Source organism: Amphiprion ocellaris, chromosome 2 (assembly GCF_022539595.1).
Source record: "Amphiprion ocellaris isolate individual 3 ecotype Okinawa chromosome 2, ASM2253959v1, whole genome shotgun sequence".
In the NCBI taxonomy this organism is placed as follows: Eukaryota; Metazoa; Chordata; class Actinopteri; family Pomacentridae; genus Amphiprion; species Amphiprion ocellaris.
Window position 1 is genome coordinate 29,591,084 of NC_072767.1, and position 16,899 is coordinate 29,607,982.

A 16,899-nucleotide genomic window follows, 5' to 3' on the forward strand; every position below is an offset into this window, starting at 1 on the left:
TGTTAGCAAATAAACACCAAAATTAAGTGGAAATTCACTGAAGCTCGAAGAAGATTTTTATCGGTTGTTTAGAAGATCCATTTTGATTGACTATTCTAGAATAAAGCAGCAGCAGCGGTAAAGGCAGGCACACAAAACATTTTCCCCATGAGGACTGAACAATTAATCGATTTTAAGTCTAAGTTTGAAACTGAGCAATTAGTAAATTGCAAAGGCTGTAATTTAAGATGTACAATATGCAGTGCATCTGGCATATCCATAATGCTTATTTTTATTCATATTACTTTGTTTAACTTGATTGCAGAATGTAAAATGTACTTCAGATAATGCATCTGAGCCATGGATGACCTACCTGTGTCAATGTCAAAGACTGTTTATAGTGAGGTCCATTTTTTTTCTGATTGGCATTATTTTATTTATTTTTTATTGAAATCATAAACTTTATTTATGACATTTTTTTTACAGTCACATCTTTTATGATAGTTGGTCTGTCCCCTTTGTCACTTTATAAAATATATTAAATAAAGTAATAAAAATAATGTTTGAAGTGATTTATATTTTATCTCTGCATTATTATAGAGAGCAGTTAATACTCCCCTGTCTTATGTACTAATGATCATCATATGTTTAAAATCTATTACTATAAATACTGCAATATATTATTATGTTACATTAAATATATTTCAAAATTAGAAAAATCCCAATTAAACATTTCTCACCTGACAGGACACAACACAAATCTGATAGGGCACTTTTGACTTGACTAATATGATGATTTAGATCAGTGAATTAATTGATAAAATAATTGATAGATTAATTGATAGAAACAGCATTCAGTAGCCGCCCCAGCTGTTACATAATGCAACTTTTTTTTTTTTTTTTTTTAAATTACACTTGGGAGCATATTTTACTCCTGTTGAACGGGCAGGATCATTTAATACGGATGTGGTCACAATCCTGTAAATTCATTCTCGTACAGATTTAACTGCAGAATATCCATGATCACACTTGAGGCAGCCCTTATAGAGACGGTGATTTCATTAGATTCTGGAGCACATGTGCTTCACATTTGCATATTAATGAGGAAAAACTGTTTTTTCTTGAAACTGCAATTCCATTATCATCCTAAGAGGCTGAGTTCATATTAACAGCAGCCATGATTTATATGAAGATAAGTATGATGACATATTACCAGTTTCTAAATAATGTTAAATTATTTAATTATAGATCTCATTAGTATTGGTTGTTAAATTCAATGCAATGCAGTTGATGAGAGATCAGGCAGCTTTAGTGTCTCAATTTACAATGTATGTATTAACTCCTTTCTTTGATCAAAGAGCAATATTGTAAATGCACTAAGATCTATTTTTGGCTTTGTCTACCTGCACATAGTCTTTGTCTCTGCATCTTATTCGTAATGAAAGAAACTTAGATCGAAATATTACAAAAACATTTATTTCCAATATCCTAAGTGAAAAGCCCCAAGAAAAGCAAACCAGGGCTTCCCAGATTCATTAGTTTATCATAGTTTATTCTACTGGGATGTAATTAGTCTTTCATCAACATATTTTTGGAGTGTGGATTGTTCTAGCAAGGCAGTTATAATTTACACAGAGGGGGCGCAACCTGCAAATGTTTGCTCTGTGATTATGAATGTACACATCTACATACGCATATAAATGTACCTGTATGCTTTCAGACACATACACACATATTGTAAACCCAATGGATCTCTTTTGTTTGCGCTCCGTGGCAAACACACACACAAACTAGTGGAATGTATATAATACCTTATTTGCAATGGGCTGTTTCTAATTGGTAGCATAGTCTGTTTGTGTGTAAGGGGTTGTTTGAATGTGGGTGGGTGTTTTAATGCAGATTGAAGTGGGTGGTAAAGCTGGGAGATGTAGAAAGCGTGGGCAATGGAAAACAAACAACTGGATGTGTAAGGTAGGAGGAAATGTAGGCCTACAGGGGGATGGGGTAGCCTAGGGAGGGCGTTGCTCTTACGCCTTCCATGTCTGGCTCCAAATAGTGGCAGCCACCTTCTGTCTCCTCCTCCCTTCCTTCTCTCCTCAGGTGGGCGTGAGGGTTTGGTGTGGCATGTGGGCAGGTGCTGCCAATTTTATCTGCAAGAAGTGATGGTGGAAGCAATGACGCAAATTTCTCCTCTGCTCCATAAAGCCGGACTCTGCACATTAATCAGCGGCAGAAAGTTCAACAGTCTCAGTCAGTACAGATTCTCGTTCAGTCTAGCTCCCTCGTTACCTGCTTCCTGCTTAACCCTTGTTCTTTGCTTTCCAGTCCCGGACCACCTGCCAGCCCAGTTGGATTTCCCTGCAACTTTCCCCGTCTGCCTGAGGTACATCGCTAGCCGTCTGGACCCCTCTGCTCCTCTATCCCATCTGTCTGGATCCACACCTACACCAGTCAAGCTTTGCATCTGCAGCATCTGCCCTCTCCGCCAACAGCCACACCACGCACACCCCCTGTCATGCTCATTTGCATTCAAACAGAATAGACTGACAGTGTAGGCTCGTGTCACAGAGGCTAAGGGTAGATGGTTACAGTTACTTTAACCATCTCTTGCATCTGCATTCTAAACTGTTTTCCAGATAAGCTACTTGGATGTACACCATCAGTGCAGCCATAACCACACAGTTGATGCTTGACCAGATGAGCTGCACTGTTTGAGCTACTATACCCCTACTATACCCCTAATCTCCAATCACAGTGCTGTTCCAACAGTGTCTCTCTGGTTGTCAAAATCTGGTATCAGCTTCAGCAAACCCATTGTCAAGCAAATGTGAAGCAAACTCTTGAATTGTTGCAAAACCTTTTAAAAAAGAAAATGTAAATTGGGCTTGTTTCCATTAACTGCACTGGAGCAAATAAGTCATCCTGTATAGTGTCGCCAGAGGTAGCAGTATAGGCCGCATTAGCTGTAACAGACAGAAAAGAAGTTGTTTGCCAACTGCCAAAAAAATAAATAGAGTATGAAATAAATTAAACTTTGGCTGTCTAAGACGGAAAATGGAGAAAAGCCTTTTGGAACTGTTTTCAGTTGGGGAAGGCTGTAATTTTTCTGTCATGTCAGCTGGCAATGGACATGTTTGTGTTGCTGTTTGGAGATGAAGACAACGAAAGAAGCAAAAACAGTTGATCTGTCATGTGAGATTAAAGTCAAATACCACGTCAAACAAGAATAAAAACTCTTGCAAAATTGGGGACATTTCAATTTTTGCTTCATTAACTTCTTCGAATCCGATACTTCAAAATGTGCATTATAATATGTTATGGAATCACAGTTAACGTGGAAAACACCTTCAAAAAGCTTCACTGATCCACAGTGTTACTGAAGTTCCTGAACTCTCAAATACATGTACCTGCATATCTCAGGTTGTCTCAGTGGAGATGTCAGTGATTACTCCAGGGCACCTCACCTGTGGTGGGGTGCATCATTCTCCTTCTTACGCAAAGTAAGGTTGATAAGAAAATAGCAGAGCTGGTGCCTGGCTGCACTAGCCTGCTTATTCTACTCACTTTGCCATGTCAGCACCTTTTATTTTCTTTTACCTGCAACAGGGCGTGAGCCTGCTGTGATTCCTTCACTTTCTATATTGCCCTTCTTTCTTCCTCTGCTCCTCATCTGACCTAGCCTGTGTTTTCACCTCCCTAACACAATGTGTTTTTTTTTTTCCTGCCTTTTCATTCTGTTTCTTTGATTTTCAGAAAATGCTGCCAGAGAGTGCTCTTTATATGTCTCCATCTAGGAAATCTTTCATGGAAGAGCCATTTTCTTGTTTGAATTTCTAAGCTACCCTCAAGCTTATTTCCAGCAATGCTGTGACTGCAACAACCTTGATTACCCTCCGTCCCGTTGGAACGATTCTGCTCAAAAGTATGAAGAGGGTTCAACTGATGAGAACAAGGTTACTTTCAAGATAATTTTACTACCTTTATTTTAAGGTCTTGTCTATGGCATTAGGTCTAGTCATGTCTAGACATGTTTTATCATGTTGGACCCAGCAGAAGATGTTCTTCCTGAGGAAGCTGAAGCAGGCTGGTCTGGCTCCACAACTGCTCAGAAACTTCTACAGAAGCACCATGGAGAGCATCCTCTGCCAGGGCTGCACAGTGTGGTACAGTTCCTGCACAGCAAAAGATAGGATCTGTCCCGGGTGGTTAAGGTGGCACAGAGAATTGTGGGAGCTGAGCTCTCGGACCTGGATTCTGTACACTAAGTGCATGCAGAGAAGAGCACGGGCCATCTGCATGGACATCAGCCACCCAGGACACTCCCTGTTTGTTCCCCCTGCCATCAGGGAGGAGGTACCGGGCCATCAGAACACGGACTACCAGGCTGAGGAACAGCTTCTTCCCCAGAGTTGTTGCTTCCATTACACCAATACATCTCCTCCCTCCCCCACCCTCCTGCCCCCACAGACATGCATAACCCAGAGATGGAACTCTTACCCACCCCGCACCCCCCAGCTCTCAAACAGAGACTCACTGATGGACAATAATCATTTTAATGTGCAATAACCATTTCATACCGAGCATTTTACTTGCATCAGACACTTTAAAGCAGACGTTGCACCTCATTGCACTACCACACATTTACACTTTTTTAAATACTTGTTCAATTAACTTTAAATATATATATATATATATATATATATATATATATATATATATATATATATATATATATATATATATATATATATACATATATATATATATATATATATATATATATACATATATATATATATATATACTTGTTTTATACAGCTGTTCATTGTTTGTTATACTATGTTGTTTCTGGATTTTTTTTGGGAAGTGCCAACAAAGTTTCGTTGCAGAAATGCAATGACAATGAATATCATATCCTTGAATTCTTGAACGTTCTTTTGTTTTGTTGTTTCTCAGAACGGTGGAGATGATCCAGTTCATCCAGCATTTGATACAATTAATATTTGCAGTTATAGTAGCCTTTATATAAAGGAAAAATATTTTATAGTATAAAATTTACATGTGTTTTACAATAAAATGCTGCCAGTAATTATATTTTCATAACTATGTATGGGAGATACTGTATGACTATTCACTGAAGGGTCATACACAGTTGCCTACTTGCAAAGGTCACAAATGATCATATATCACTGAAATGAACAAATGTAGTAATAAAAACATGAGTAATAGGTGTTCAGATTAACACACAGCTGCATGCAAGCTGTAACCATGATTAAATTTGATGTAAAATATTGTTTTCCCTCGCTGACACTATTATTGCACAGACAAGCAACTACCATTTTTGGAAAGGTCAAGTCTTACAGTTTCATTTAAAACGCACAACCCCTCGCTGTAAGAGGAATCCAACTGAGAAGAAGTGATACAAAGAGCATCCAAGCAGTGATCACGGAGCGCTTTCAAAGTTTGAGAAAGTTTAAAAAGTACATCACAATATCAGTCTTGCAAATGAAAAGTACTTATTTTTTGCTTACTCCCAATGGCTGACGAAGAAGCAGGTCCAACACTGGTTTGCAACCTTTCCAAACTTCACTCTAGTCCTTATCAGTAACTTTGTTAAAGGATGCAAGGACATAAACTCAGAACTATTTGTACTATTTCTCCCAGAATTGGACTGGTGCCAGATCTATGTATGTATGTAGGCTTCTAACTGCATGGCCAGCTCGCCCATTGTGCAGAGTTCTGTGACCCATGGCAATATGCCGCCTGAGAATGCACTGACCTGATGACAAACTTTTTAGCAAGACTAACCGATAGCAAAGCCCACTGGGGAACATGTATTTACAGATCTTTAGTTAATTAACAGCTATGTATGTCTTGAGTAATAAAAATTCCAAAACGGTTCATTCCATGCACAATGGAGAATTATGGGAACTCGTCCAAAGGACAGACAAAGAGTGAAGTTAAAAGGTGAAAAACAGAAGAGACAGGGGACGGGCTGAGGACGACCACTTTTTCATCGCTGTGTTGAATTAGTCAGAGGCTTTTGCCCACAGTCTATCCTTGGAAGGCTTAAAAGTGAGCATTTATAAAGCATCAGTGAGCTTTCTGACACTGTGATGTGAGTCACATAATGAAGCCTGTGCCTTTACCTCAGCTTACCTTCCACTTTCTCATTTTCATCGAGCTGGATTTCAAGTGAATTGAATTCGTCCTTTTACATTCATAATTCATGTCAAGAAAAAAACAAAAAAAATCCTGTGACTATTATTCATAGAATTGGGTCAAACACTTCAGCTCGCAGAACAACCAAAACCCGAACAACAGGTGGGCAGCCTGAAATATAAAAGGAAAGATCTAAATGTACAATAAGTGTTGGCTTTTTCTTTTCTTTTTAATTACTTATTTTTGTTTCTTTTGTCATGAGTTTCTGTAAAGGTGACATTAAAGGCTAATTTCTTCTGGTAAGAATAATAAATCAAGAGGAAATGATTTTCTAGTTATGCAGTGCTGAAAGGGAACAGGACACACTGGCTTGTTAGTGTTCATATGAAGTTCAGATGCATACTGCTGCATAATTTCATTGCTTTTTCTTTCACAATTCATGACAGTCATCAAATAGAAATGCATTATTTCCCTTCATTTTCACAGTGAGAGCATAATGCCATACCTTTTAAAAGCCTTTTCAATTTGTATCAACAGGGTAAGAGGTCATCATAAATCTAGTCAAGTTTCACATGATGTAGCTCTTAGCTTAAGAACAAGAATGGGATGAGATTTCCCCTCAACAGTGTGAAAGGTTCGTGGGGAACGTGCCAGTCACAATTAGAGCTCTACTGCTCGCTTATACCAGGAGTACTGAATATTAATTTGATGATGTGATGGTTTATTTATTTTTTGTTCAGTTTTGAACACATTCTCTGTCATTTGTTGACTTTGATACCAACAATGTTGAGAACTGACATATTGAAACTGTTAAGAATTTTGTTTTGCTAGTTTTTCTTGTAAACACTAAACAAAAAAAATCATTTGTGTTTGCTCGTGTCTGTCTAATGCAGCAACATCTTTTGAAACACAAAAAAATATTTTTTCCACAAATATTTCATGATAATATTTGAGATTGTGTCAAATTTTAACTTTCCCACCACTGTATGACTCAGAGCACATAGAGTTCCAGCCTCAAAGACTCGGGTTATTCTTAAATAGAGTAATGTCCAAGAACACAGCCTGCTTTTCAGCAAAGAAATATAGTGCAGTTTTTTGAAGTTACCATCTGTTTCTATGTAGGTCCATATAGTATTTACCTTCTCTGCAAACTTATTGATGTGCCTGTCTGGCACCTTTTCACATGTTCTTACAGCTGTGACCAAAATGGTCCTGAGATTCTACAGGGAGGCTGGAATCTCGCTTTGCTTGATGGATAGCATCCTCTGGTGAATGTGCACTGCACCAGGAGGATTTTCTGTACTTCATATATGTTCGTATCACCTGGGATGCTGCTTGTGTACTTTCACTGCTCTGTTTTTACAAATCCTAAGGGTCCTGTGGCAACCGGGTATGTCCCCGGTGCAATTCCCCACATCCCTTCTTTATTACTGCTTATTAGCCAAACAACCATGTGGCCTGTTTTCTTCTTTAAACATTCCAATTGACTTAAATGGAACCATGAAAGTAAGCACAATAACATCCCAAGGTCTGATTTGGTTCAGGAGTTATGTTACAAAGTGCTAAGACAGATGCCTATGAAAAGCCACAATTTCTTACAACTTAAACAATTAAATTCTTCTTGTCATAAATTCTCATGTGTCTCATGTGTTCGACTTTACAGTCCAAAAATATAGGTTGTGCAGATGGATATTTTTGCTAATCAAAGGTGCATCATTAAGCACCTTCCAAGTCTCAATGGCAATTCCAAAGATCCTATTTTTTTTAAAAGCATGCAACAATCCAAAGTTAGAAGCAGCACAAAGTCCTGGTCTAGAACACTTCACACCTATCAGAAAGAGTCTTCTTCCTGAAGGGGACAGACAGCTCAGCTGTACAGACACTGAAAGAACTCACTTAGAACAGGGCTAAAACTAGCAGCTATAAGGTGAAGATAAAATTAACTGTCTTTGCAGTATTTGGAGCTGAAAATTAAAAGACATTCGAGGAACATGTGAGACTTTCAATAACTTGCTGAAAAAGAACACAGTATGGAATCTTTCAGTGATGACAGTGTTTGAAAACACTAACTATGCCTAACTTAACATAAGTCAGAGTAAAGCAGCCTATAAGTCCTATGAGAAATCTGACCTTCATTAAGGTTGTAATGGTCACTTTTTGGAAATTTTCTAGGCTAAATTATGTAATGCAATGCAGGTGAATGATCAGTAACCATGCATATAGATCAATATCTTTCAAAATCAATAGAAAATGCAGCATAATGACCTCCATTAAGATAAATCTATTTGAGGTTATGAGTAGGTTGTGTCAGACACGCATTAGTTTTTGGAGTAATTAATAAACTGTCAGCTGAGTGTATCTTGCAGTATCTTTTTGTTCCATTATCTTGTGATTAATTTCTTAACAAGAATTAAGTAAGTTGAGAGTGCAATTTAGTTCTCTAGTGCCTTAGTAATTTGTGCAAACAAGTAATAAGTTTGTAGCTAATTTTAATTTGACACTACATTTATTAATTAGTGTGAAAGAAAGTGTGTATGTATTTAAGCCAAACTACACTGTTTTATATTCATGTCCATGAAAAGACGAGTCTCAGCACAGCTTGAATCTTCAGAAAGTCCCTTCACCACTCAGATGTTAAGAATAGCCCTAGAATTAATCGCCAGCATAGAACAAATACATGAAATCACCTCTACAAACTTTACCTTTTTTGACACGTTCCACCATAAACTATACAGCAAAATATGGCCCAGCTAATGTATTAATATTGCTTTTGAACTGCACACACCCCGGCGATCATGGCTGAAGATAACCGTTCCAAACTGAAGGATTTGGTTACATGACAAGTGAGACCAGATATGCCAGCAGCCCATATAACTCTATTATACCTGTGGAATGTGTGTAATATATCCTCTTTGTTATTGTACTGCAGTCTGCATATTGCTGCATTACACCCAGCAAGCACAGTCACATTATCCTCCTCTGGTCCACATCAAGAAAATAGTGCAATCTTCTCTTATTGCAGCTGCAATAGTGAAGCTGGTATTGTTTTCACCTTGCAAATCTGTGTGTGTGTATATGTGTGTGTGTGTAAAATATGGACATCCACTGTAGTGCGAAACTCCACAAAGGCAGCTCTGAGGACTCTAGGAGGTGTTAATATGTTTGTTGTCAATATAATAACACCCAAACCATGCAAGACAAGACAGCAAGACTTAATAGGAGCGTAGTTAAAATCTAAATGAAAGCAGATTTCAAAGACAGGTGTGGTCTGACCCCTAAGTACTGTGTGTAATAGTGTAGGTATGTAATTATATAGTAATTACTATATTATTACATGAGTATGCATTGACAGGCATTGTGGCTAGTGTGAGCTCATCATAAGTCATTTTTTAGTTTTACTCTACTATTTATTTTCACATTGTTTTGCTTGATCTTTCAGTTTTAATTAGTGTGTGTGTGTGTGTGTGTGTGTGTGTGTGTGTGTGTGTGTGTGTGTGTGTGTGTGTGTGTCTGTGTATCAAAGCACTGTTCTCCACAGCGCCGGCAGAACAGGGCCACCAACAGCAGGACTTATTAGTCCAGTACACTTGCTCTGGGTCGCCATCCATCCATCACAAATGCCATATTTAATTGTCTGAAAGCCATGTTTAGATCCGGCAAAGTGCCGCTTAATTCAAGGCAGCGTGCAGGAACGGTGCTAGGAAATAATCTGGTGATGGATGACTGTGACCCTCCTTTGGGTAGACTTCGACGAGCAGACAGCTGGATGGATCGAGCGAAGCAGAGAAAGGAGAACGAGGAGAGAGGGAGGGGAAGAAAAGAGGAGGAAAACTTGGTATTCAGAGAATCACTCCAACTTTTCATCTGCCCTCAGGCCGGACAGGGGCTCAAGGGAATTACAAGCATCTCCTTCAACCCCTTTCTTTGTTCCCAGGATGCAGAGAAGTGATGCCCACTAAAAATAGTGTGACTGTATTTCTTTGTGGAGGAGTGTCTGCTGGCTGGTGCGGGCAAACTACATGTATAATGACTTCCATTAACCTTCACACTCATGAAAGATGGTGGAAAAGATTAACGGTGCATCCAGCAAGAGGCAAAATATGTTGAAGATATTTACGGTTTCTGCATTGAGTTTTCTGGTGCCATTCTACTTACAGAATCCAGCCTTATTTTTCTAATGCGTAATGCATAATGTGTGTGAACTACCTCTAGTCTGGAAGAGATGGCCCGGGGCACCCTTCTATGAAAATCTCTGCTTCTGTATGACCCATTTAACTCCACTACATGTATGATTTCATTCCATATTCTGCCTTTGTAGTAGATGAAGCACTGAAAAAAGCCACTGTGTTCTTCCCAAGATTTTGGTTTAAGATGTGAAAACGGGCATGCAATTCAGGATTGTAAAATCTCTTCCCTCATCAGAGACATGGAAGGAACTAAGCTTGAGAAGACTCTGATGAGGAGAATGTGAGTCTAGCCTTTTGATTATGAAACTAAAATCAGCTTGATTTCTGCTTTATGGTGAGCTTTTTCTACCGAATACATCTCAACTTGATTGTAACTGATTAGACTGTTTGTCTCCACTTTTCTCAATTTGTGAAAAAAATCCAAGCAGCCTAGGTTTGGTGAGTTCGAAGTTGTGAAAACATGAAGGAGTATTCTTCAAAAATAATGGATTAATCCTAAAGGCTGGCCTATGAAGCAAAATTAGAGCGTTATCGAAGCGTGTTGGGCCTTAAAGCCAGAGTTTTTAGTCATTGAGGTGGCTGTCTCTTACCTGCCTAGATCACTATGGGGGCTTCAGAGGAAGTTATGTTTAGAGTTTTAGATTAGTATTAGTTGTAAGAAGCACCACCCTTTCACCAGTATACTTTCTGATAATTCTCAATGAGCGAAACAGATTCTCAGCTGAATAAATATATCTGGAAATCTATTAGAGCTGTACATTATTGATATCACTGAGCAAAGCTGTGTACTTACAGTATGGCAAACTGTGTGAGATGGGAACCACATGCATTCAGTTGGTGAAGCTAAAATGCATAAATATGTTTCATGTTTGGTCACAATTTGGTGCCAAATCTGCATTGAGGCAGATTTAATTTCTGTTGAACAGATAAAGTCCAAAAGGAGTTTATGCATATGCAGGATCTGCATTACAATAGTTCCAGAAAATGAAAATAAATTAAAATTGAATAAGTCTTTTGGTGAACTTAAATCACCAATTTCTTAGCACACAAGAAAATTGGCGTTGAAATGTTTTCATTAACAAGTTGAAGACAAAGACATCTTTTTGGGATACCTTCTTTTTTTCTTCATCAAATTGGTTGGACATTCTATCTGATAATCACAATAATAATTTTGCCTGACCAGCTCAGAAATCCCGCACTGAAACACATTCAGACCCTGAACTGTCTGACCAAGCTTGAACATTTACAGCTAAACCACTTGCTATGACCTTTACTGGTGACCCTTCACTGGCTGAGGGCTGGAGACACAGACAGCCTGACAATATAAAGGGGAGGGAAGAGCATCACTGAAGTGCAGCAGCCACGAGGGTTAAGCAACCTTTGTTTCAGGAAAAGTCAATACGATGTGATGGACGCTACCTGCACACTTCCTGCAGCAGAGTAGGCTGCATAGGAGAACTGCTGCCTTGGCAGGTCGTTCGGGCCACGCTGGTCACATGCGATCCCATTTGGCAGGAAACATTGATGACTAGACCTGTCAGTGATGGTGCTGGGTGTGGAACCGGGCAGGCTGAGCAGAACCGTGTGATTGGATAGATGGACGTCAGTCAGACCGAGTCCGACCCACTGCCTGTAGAGGTACCTGGCTCTGGATTCCTCACTGTCATCTGACAGGCTGGAGAAAGACCTGGAAGCAGCAGAGAGAGAATAGTGTTTGTTTTATCAGACAATTCAACATTATGGATTATTAACCCTAAGCTACAAACTGTTTTCAATGTCATTTCACAAGACTTACTTTTAGTCTCTTATCTTGGTCATTATAAAGACTAGCCATTTTCCAGAAGAGTCTAGGCTACCCAGATCTCCCACCCTTTGCTATGATAGTGCTTCCAGATTATTTTCATATTAGCCTTCTTATGAAATGTGCGTTTGTTAGGTTTTTTTTGTTTGTTTTATTTTCCCACCAGCACTTCATTGCATGGGCACACAATAGGCATGGTTAGAAAGGTCAAGTTGTGCAGTTTGCCACACCTCTTCACAATTAATGTTTTAAGAGCCATTCAGCTGAGAAGAAGGGATGTGAATTCAGGCTCTGAAGGTTCATTTAAGGCTTAAAATTTTCAACTTTTTACTGTCTTCCATTCACTTGTTCATCAACATTTGTTGCTTTTCCTCATGAAAAATACTTTCCTTGTATGTGTGCTGCATTCTCCTAACCTTTACCATCAAGCATGTATTTCATATAGAGTTGGAAGTGACAGTAAATACTGTGATCTTAAAATTAAAATGTTATACCATGGTAATGTCATCAACTTTTCACTTGCAAATTCTCCTGCAAACCTGTCACATGCAATAGTTCTCTGCCACCATGTTACCTTCAGCTTAGGTTTTTTACATTTTTGCACATGACACATTTACTGCATATATTCTAAATGGAAATGTAGCAATTATTCAATTAGTTGTCAATTATTAGACCAACCATTTTAATAATCAATAAATATGCTCAAGTAAAGTAATGTAAAAAAAATTCATTTCTCTTAAGCCTAAATATTTCCTGTTTTTGTTTCTACTCTGACATCAAACTGAGTATGTTTAGATTGCTGATAAAATAAGACATTTAAGGACATCATCTTGGGCTTTGGGAAAAATAGATTTTTTTTTCTTTTTACCATTTTCTGACATTTTATAGACCAAATTAACAGTCATTTAACTGAGAAAATAATCAACAGACAGTCCCAATATAAAGCCTTTAGTAGTTCAAGGACGTTCAAAAAGTTGAAAATCCATAAATTGATTCTGTTTTCATAGTTTCTGGGTCTGATAAATGGAGTAATTTTGATATATATGAGCCTAGATGCATATAACCCATTTTTAGTGAACCCTTACAGAAAATGCACTAAGAAATTGAAAAATTGTCCCAGTTATTTGTGTATCAGAAATGAGTAAAACTGTGAACATAGAAGGTGGGATTGCGATTCTCTCCCCCATTGTATTTTACAGATATGATGAAGTTCATAACCATGACATTCACATCAAGGCTTTTTAATGAAAGAGCATGTAATGACATTTTCAAAAATGTTCTTTAAAAGGGAAGATGTTAATAGAAGACTGCATTTAGGACTGATCTGGAGAGAAATCCATTTAGCAGCTCAAGATTCAAGATCGTAATGCAACGTTTCAACTAATTAGTCTGCATAATCAGAAAAAAAGCTCTTTTTCTTTTGTCTCCCCCTTTCAGTTTTGCTATAGAGCTTGGTGTGTGCTAAGCATGAACCTCTCTTTCTGACACACTCAAAATCCTTACAAGAGCTGTTAGTCTCTGTCATTATCGTTTTCCTGATTGGAAAGGAAAGAGGTGTCAATAAAATTTGATCCAGGCTTCATTTGAGTCTGCTGTGCTGGTTTGTTTAGTTTCTCCTGTTTACTCTCTTTATTGTTCTGACTCTGAGACGACTAGGCTCAAAAGTTCAGCAATAAAGATTGGACTGGCTGGTATATCAGCCTTCTGGTAAAGAACAAATATGCCACCCAACACTGCACAATACCCAAGCCTGCAAAAAGGATATATTTCCAATAAAATATTAAAATATATAGTTTTTTGCCATCTGTAATTTAAAGTGTCACAAAAAGATATTGGTCAGATGTGCAAATTTTGCTTTTTTTTGTTTGTTTTCTTTTAATTTCTATTTAATTGTCTGACTTTTATTTTGGAAATACACTAATACTCTTTCAGAAAATGAACTGACAAGACTAATATCAGTCATATGTCTGTGTATTAGCTAAGCCCTGTTCCATAAAAGTGAGTTTAGCAAGTAGGCCAGGGAAATTTCAGTTAGTCTAAAATATTACACAAGTTTTTGGTTGCATGAAACACATTTTAAAAACAAACAACACACAAAAATACAGATTGGATTATTGCAAATGAAAACATGTGTGAAAGGTTATTGCTCTAATAACTAACATAACTAAGGTGGAAGACAAACCACACAGTCCAACAAATACAAAACAACAACAACAACAACAAAAACAGTTCATCCATTTTTCTGTTGGAACTTAGATACTACAACATACCTGCAGAAAGACGACAATGTGAGCTTAGTGAGCAAAATTTAAATAGCCAACTCATCTTTTCAGACTTTATTGCTTGTAACTACAATCTAAACACTCAGCCTTATATTACACAGTATATAGCTGGGTGGGCTGCGGTCATAATCTTTGTGTATGTGTACCTGCAGGTGTGTGGGCAATATGTGTGCATGTTTGTGTGTTTAGTGTGTTTAGTGTGTGTGTGTGTGTGTGTGATATCTATATCAGTCTCAGCAGCAGATGGCCCAAACACACAGTTGTGCCATTCTCTAGTCAGCAGGCCACGTCTCATAGCTCGCCAGGAGCAGCAGCAGGAGGGAGTGTGTGTATATGTATGTGTGTATATGTGTGCTGCTGTGTGTGCGCATGAGTGTGTATTTCCTTATGTGTGTGCGAGACCTTCATCTATAAGCCAAGCTGTTGGAAGGACTCCCCGTGGTTTGGGACACATGCCCAATTCAAACGACCCTTCATGTCTCAAGTGACTTTGAGTGTGTCTGTGTTTGCATGTGGGTGCCCGTCTACACAGCTGTGTGTTTAAGTGCACGTCTTTATGTCTGTCTTTTTTGATTAACATTTAACCTTGATGTCATGCAGTTAACAGAAGACATCTTGCTTCCCATCTTCCTCTCCTTCCTGAGAGTATGTCTGTGTGTCTCTACAGCAAATTACATATTCAAGATAAGATAAGAAAAACCTTTATTGCCATTGCACAGTCATACTTTTCTACAACAGCACAACGGAATTTGAGTCCTGTCCATATCGGTGTTAAAAAACGGCCTGCAATTGTCAAAAAACAATTAATTAAACAATAGGGCTGTCAAAATTAACGCGTTAATGCAGATTAGTCCATCATCATAATAAATCTGATTAAAAATTTTAACGCAATTAATGCATCTGCAGCGCAGAATGACTCAAAATCCCTGAAATGTCTCTGGCAACACATTTTCGGTAGTTTGTCCAAGTAGACGTTATTCATATCTTTGTTGTTGTAAGCGTTAATGGACCAAAAAAGAAATGATTTTATTCATTATGTAGTTTTTAAATTAATCGGTCAATTTACCGGTTGTCAGAATTTTTTTGCCAAATATTGAAATCGACCTCAAAAAATCCATATCGGTTGGACCCTACTACACAGCACGTTGGGGAATTTGAATAACAAAAAACCCCAAGATGAAACAGTCGACCAACATCTAGTAATATGCACACTCTGCAGGAAGGAGTTTTGTTTCCACCGAAGCACTTCTAGCAATACACAATACACAGCTGATTTTGGGGGCGAGCAATTTAAAAAAAAAAAAAAAAAAAAATGATATGACCCCACCCAAACCCATGCATTAGTAACATAAATCAGAAAAATAAAGACAAATAAGGCCAAAGATATTGTGACATGTCATAGTATGAAAAACACAATTAATAATGGCTGAATTCCATTTGGCTGCATCAGTTTTCTGGTCCAGAGCTAGCTCACTCACACACTCCTTTCAACTTTTCAAGTGTTTCTGGATATTAGATGGCTTGAAAAATAATTCAAAGCTTGACTGGTTGTGTCTACGTAGGATTACTTAGCTGTAACTGGACAGTAACTAGTTAGGAGAATATTTACATAAAAGTAATCACTTTTTCATTTCTTTGGCAATATACCAACTCTAAGTGTTCTCCTTGATGTTTAGGACACAATTTAGCTTCTCTTCTTATCTGATATTTCATTAGTTCTTGTACTGACAAGATTTCCTACCAGTGCTGAAACCTGACACCTGAATTTATCAGGCCAAACAGGGAGAATGTATGATGTCTCATTTCTTCTGAAGGACACTGGTCACTCACTGCAGCAGGCCACAGTGCCATTTTGTGATTTAGTTTATTAAAACTTTAATGGATCCACGTTTAAGACTCCACTAAACCTGTCATTTCAGAAGGTTACTACCCCATCAATATCATGTGGAGCTGTATCCTATTTAAAGGCAGATGGCCTTCCATCTTGACATTTCTTCCAGCTAATAGGATTGAGCATGGATATCATGTACATCATCTGTATTTATGTTGTGAGGATAAAATTCTAAAAAGCAGTTCAGGAACCTAAAAATAAATAAATAAATAAATCTGTTTATTTCCTTGCTGCGCAACCTTTCCTGAGCCTGCAGAGATGCTCTGATTGTTTTGAAGTGTTAATACAGGCTGCATTTAAAGCCTGTCTTTATCTGATGAGTGCATTGAATCCTCTTTTCTGAAGCTCCTCTACCCCACAGAGAATGATGAAAAACTGTTTATTCAATTCGGGCTGCAATTGTCTTGTGAAAGGCTTTTTTGGGGAAAAAAAATCATATCTTGCCTCTTTGGCATCTGAGCTTTAATTAATTCTTTATTCACAATATCGCAGACAAATGGGGTGAAGAAACAAAATGTCTCTTTTCCATCATGATTTGGAATAATAGTTTGAAGTCTGGTCCTTAACTGCCAAGCTAAATTTCTGTGAAAGTCAAAA

At 38.0% G+C, this 16,899-nt stretch overlaps 1 protein-coding gene across 4 annotated transcripts in view; it reads right to left on the minus strand.

Annotated features, from left to right (window-relative positions):
- The window catches only part of LOC111562694 (inactive N-acetylated-alpha-linked acidic dipeptidase-like protein 2), a 520,178-nt gene that overhangs the window by 263,749 nt on the left and 239,530 nt on the right, over positions 1 to 16,899 (minus strand). For all 4 annotated transcript variants that reach the window (XM_055016278.1, XM_055016281.1, XM_055016283.1 and 1 more), the window contains one exon: positions 11,748 to 12,015. In XM_055016278.1, coding sequence (XP_054872253.1) covers positions 11,748 to 12,015 — 268 coding nt within the window. The remainder of the gene's footprint in view (positions 1 to 11,747; positions 12,016 to 16,899) is intronic.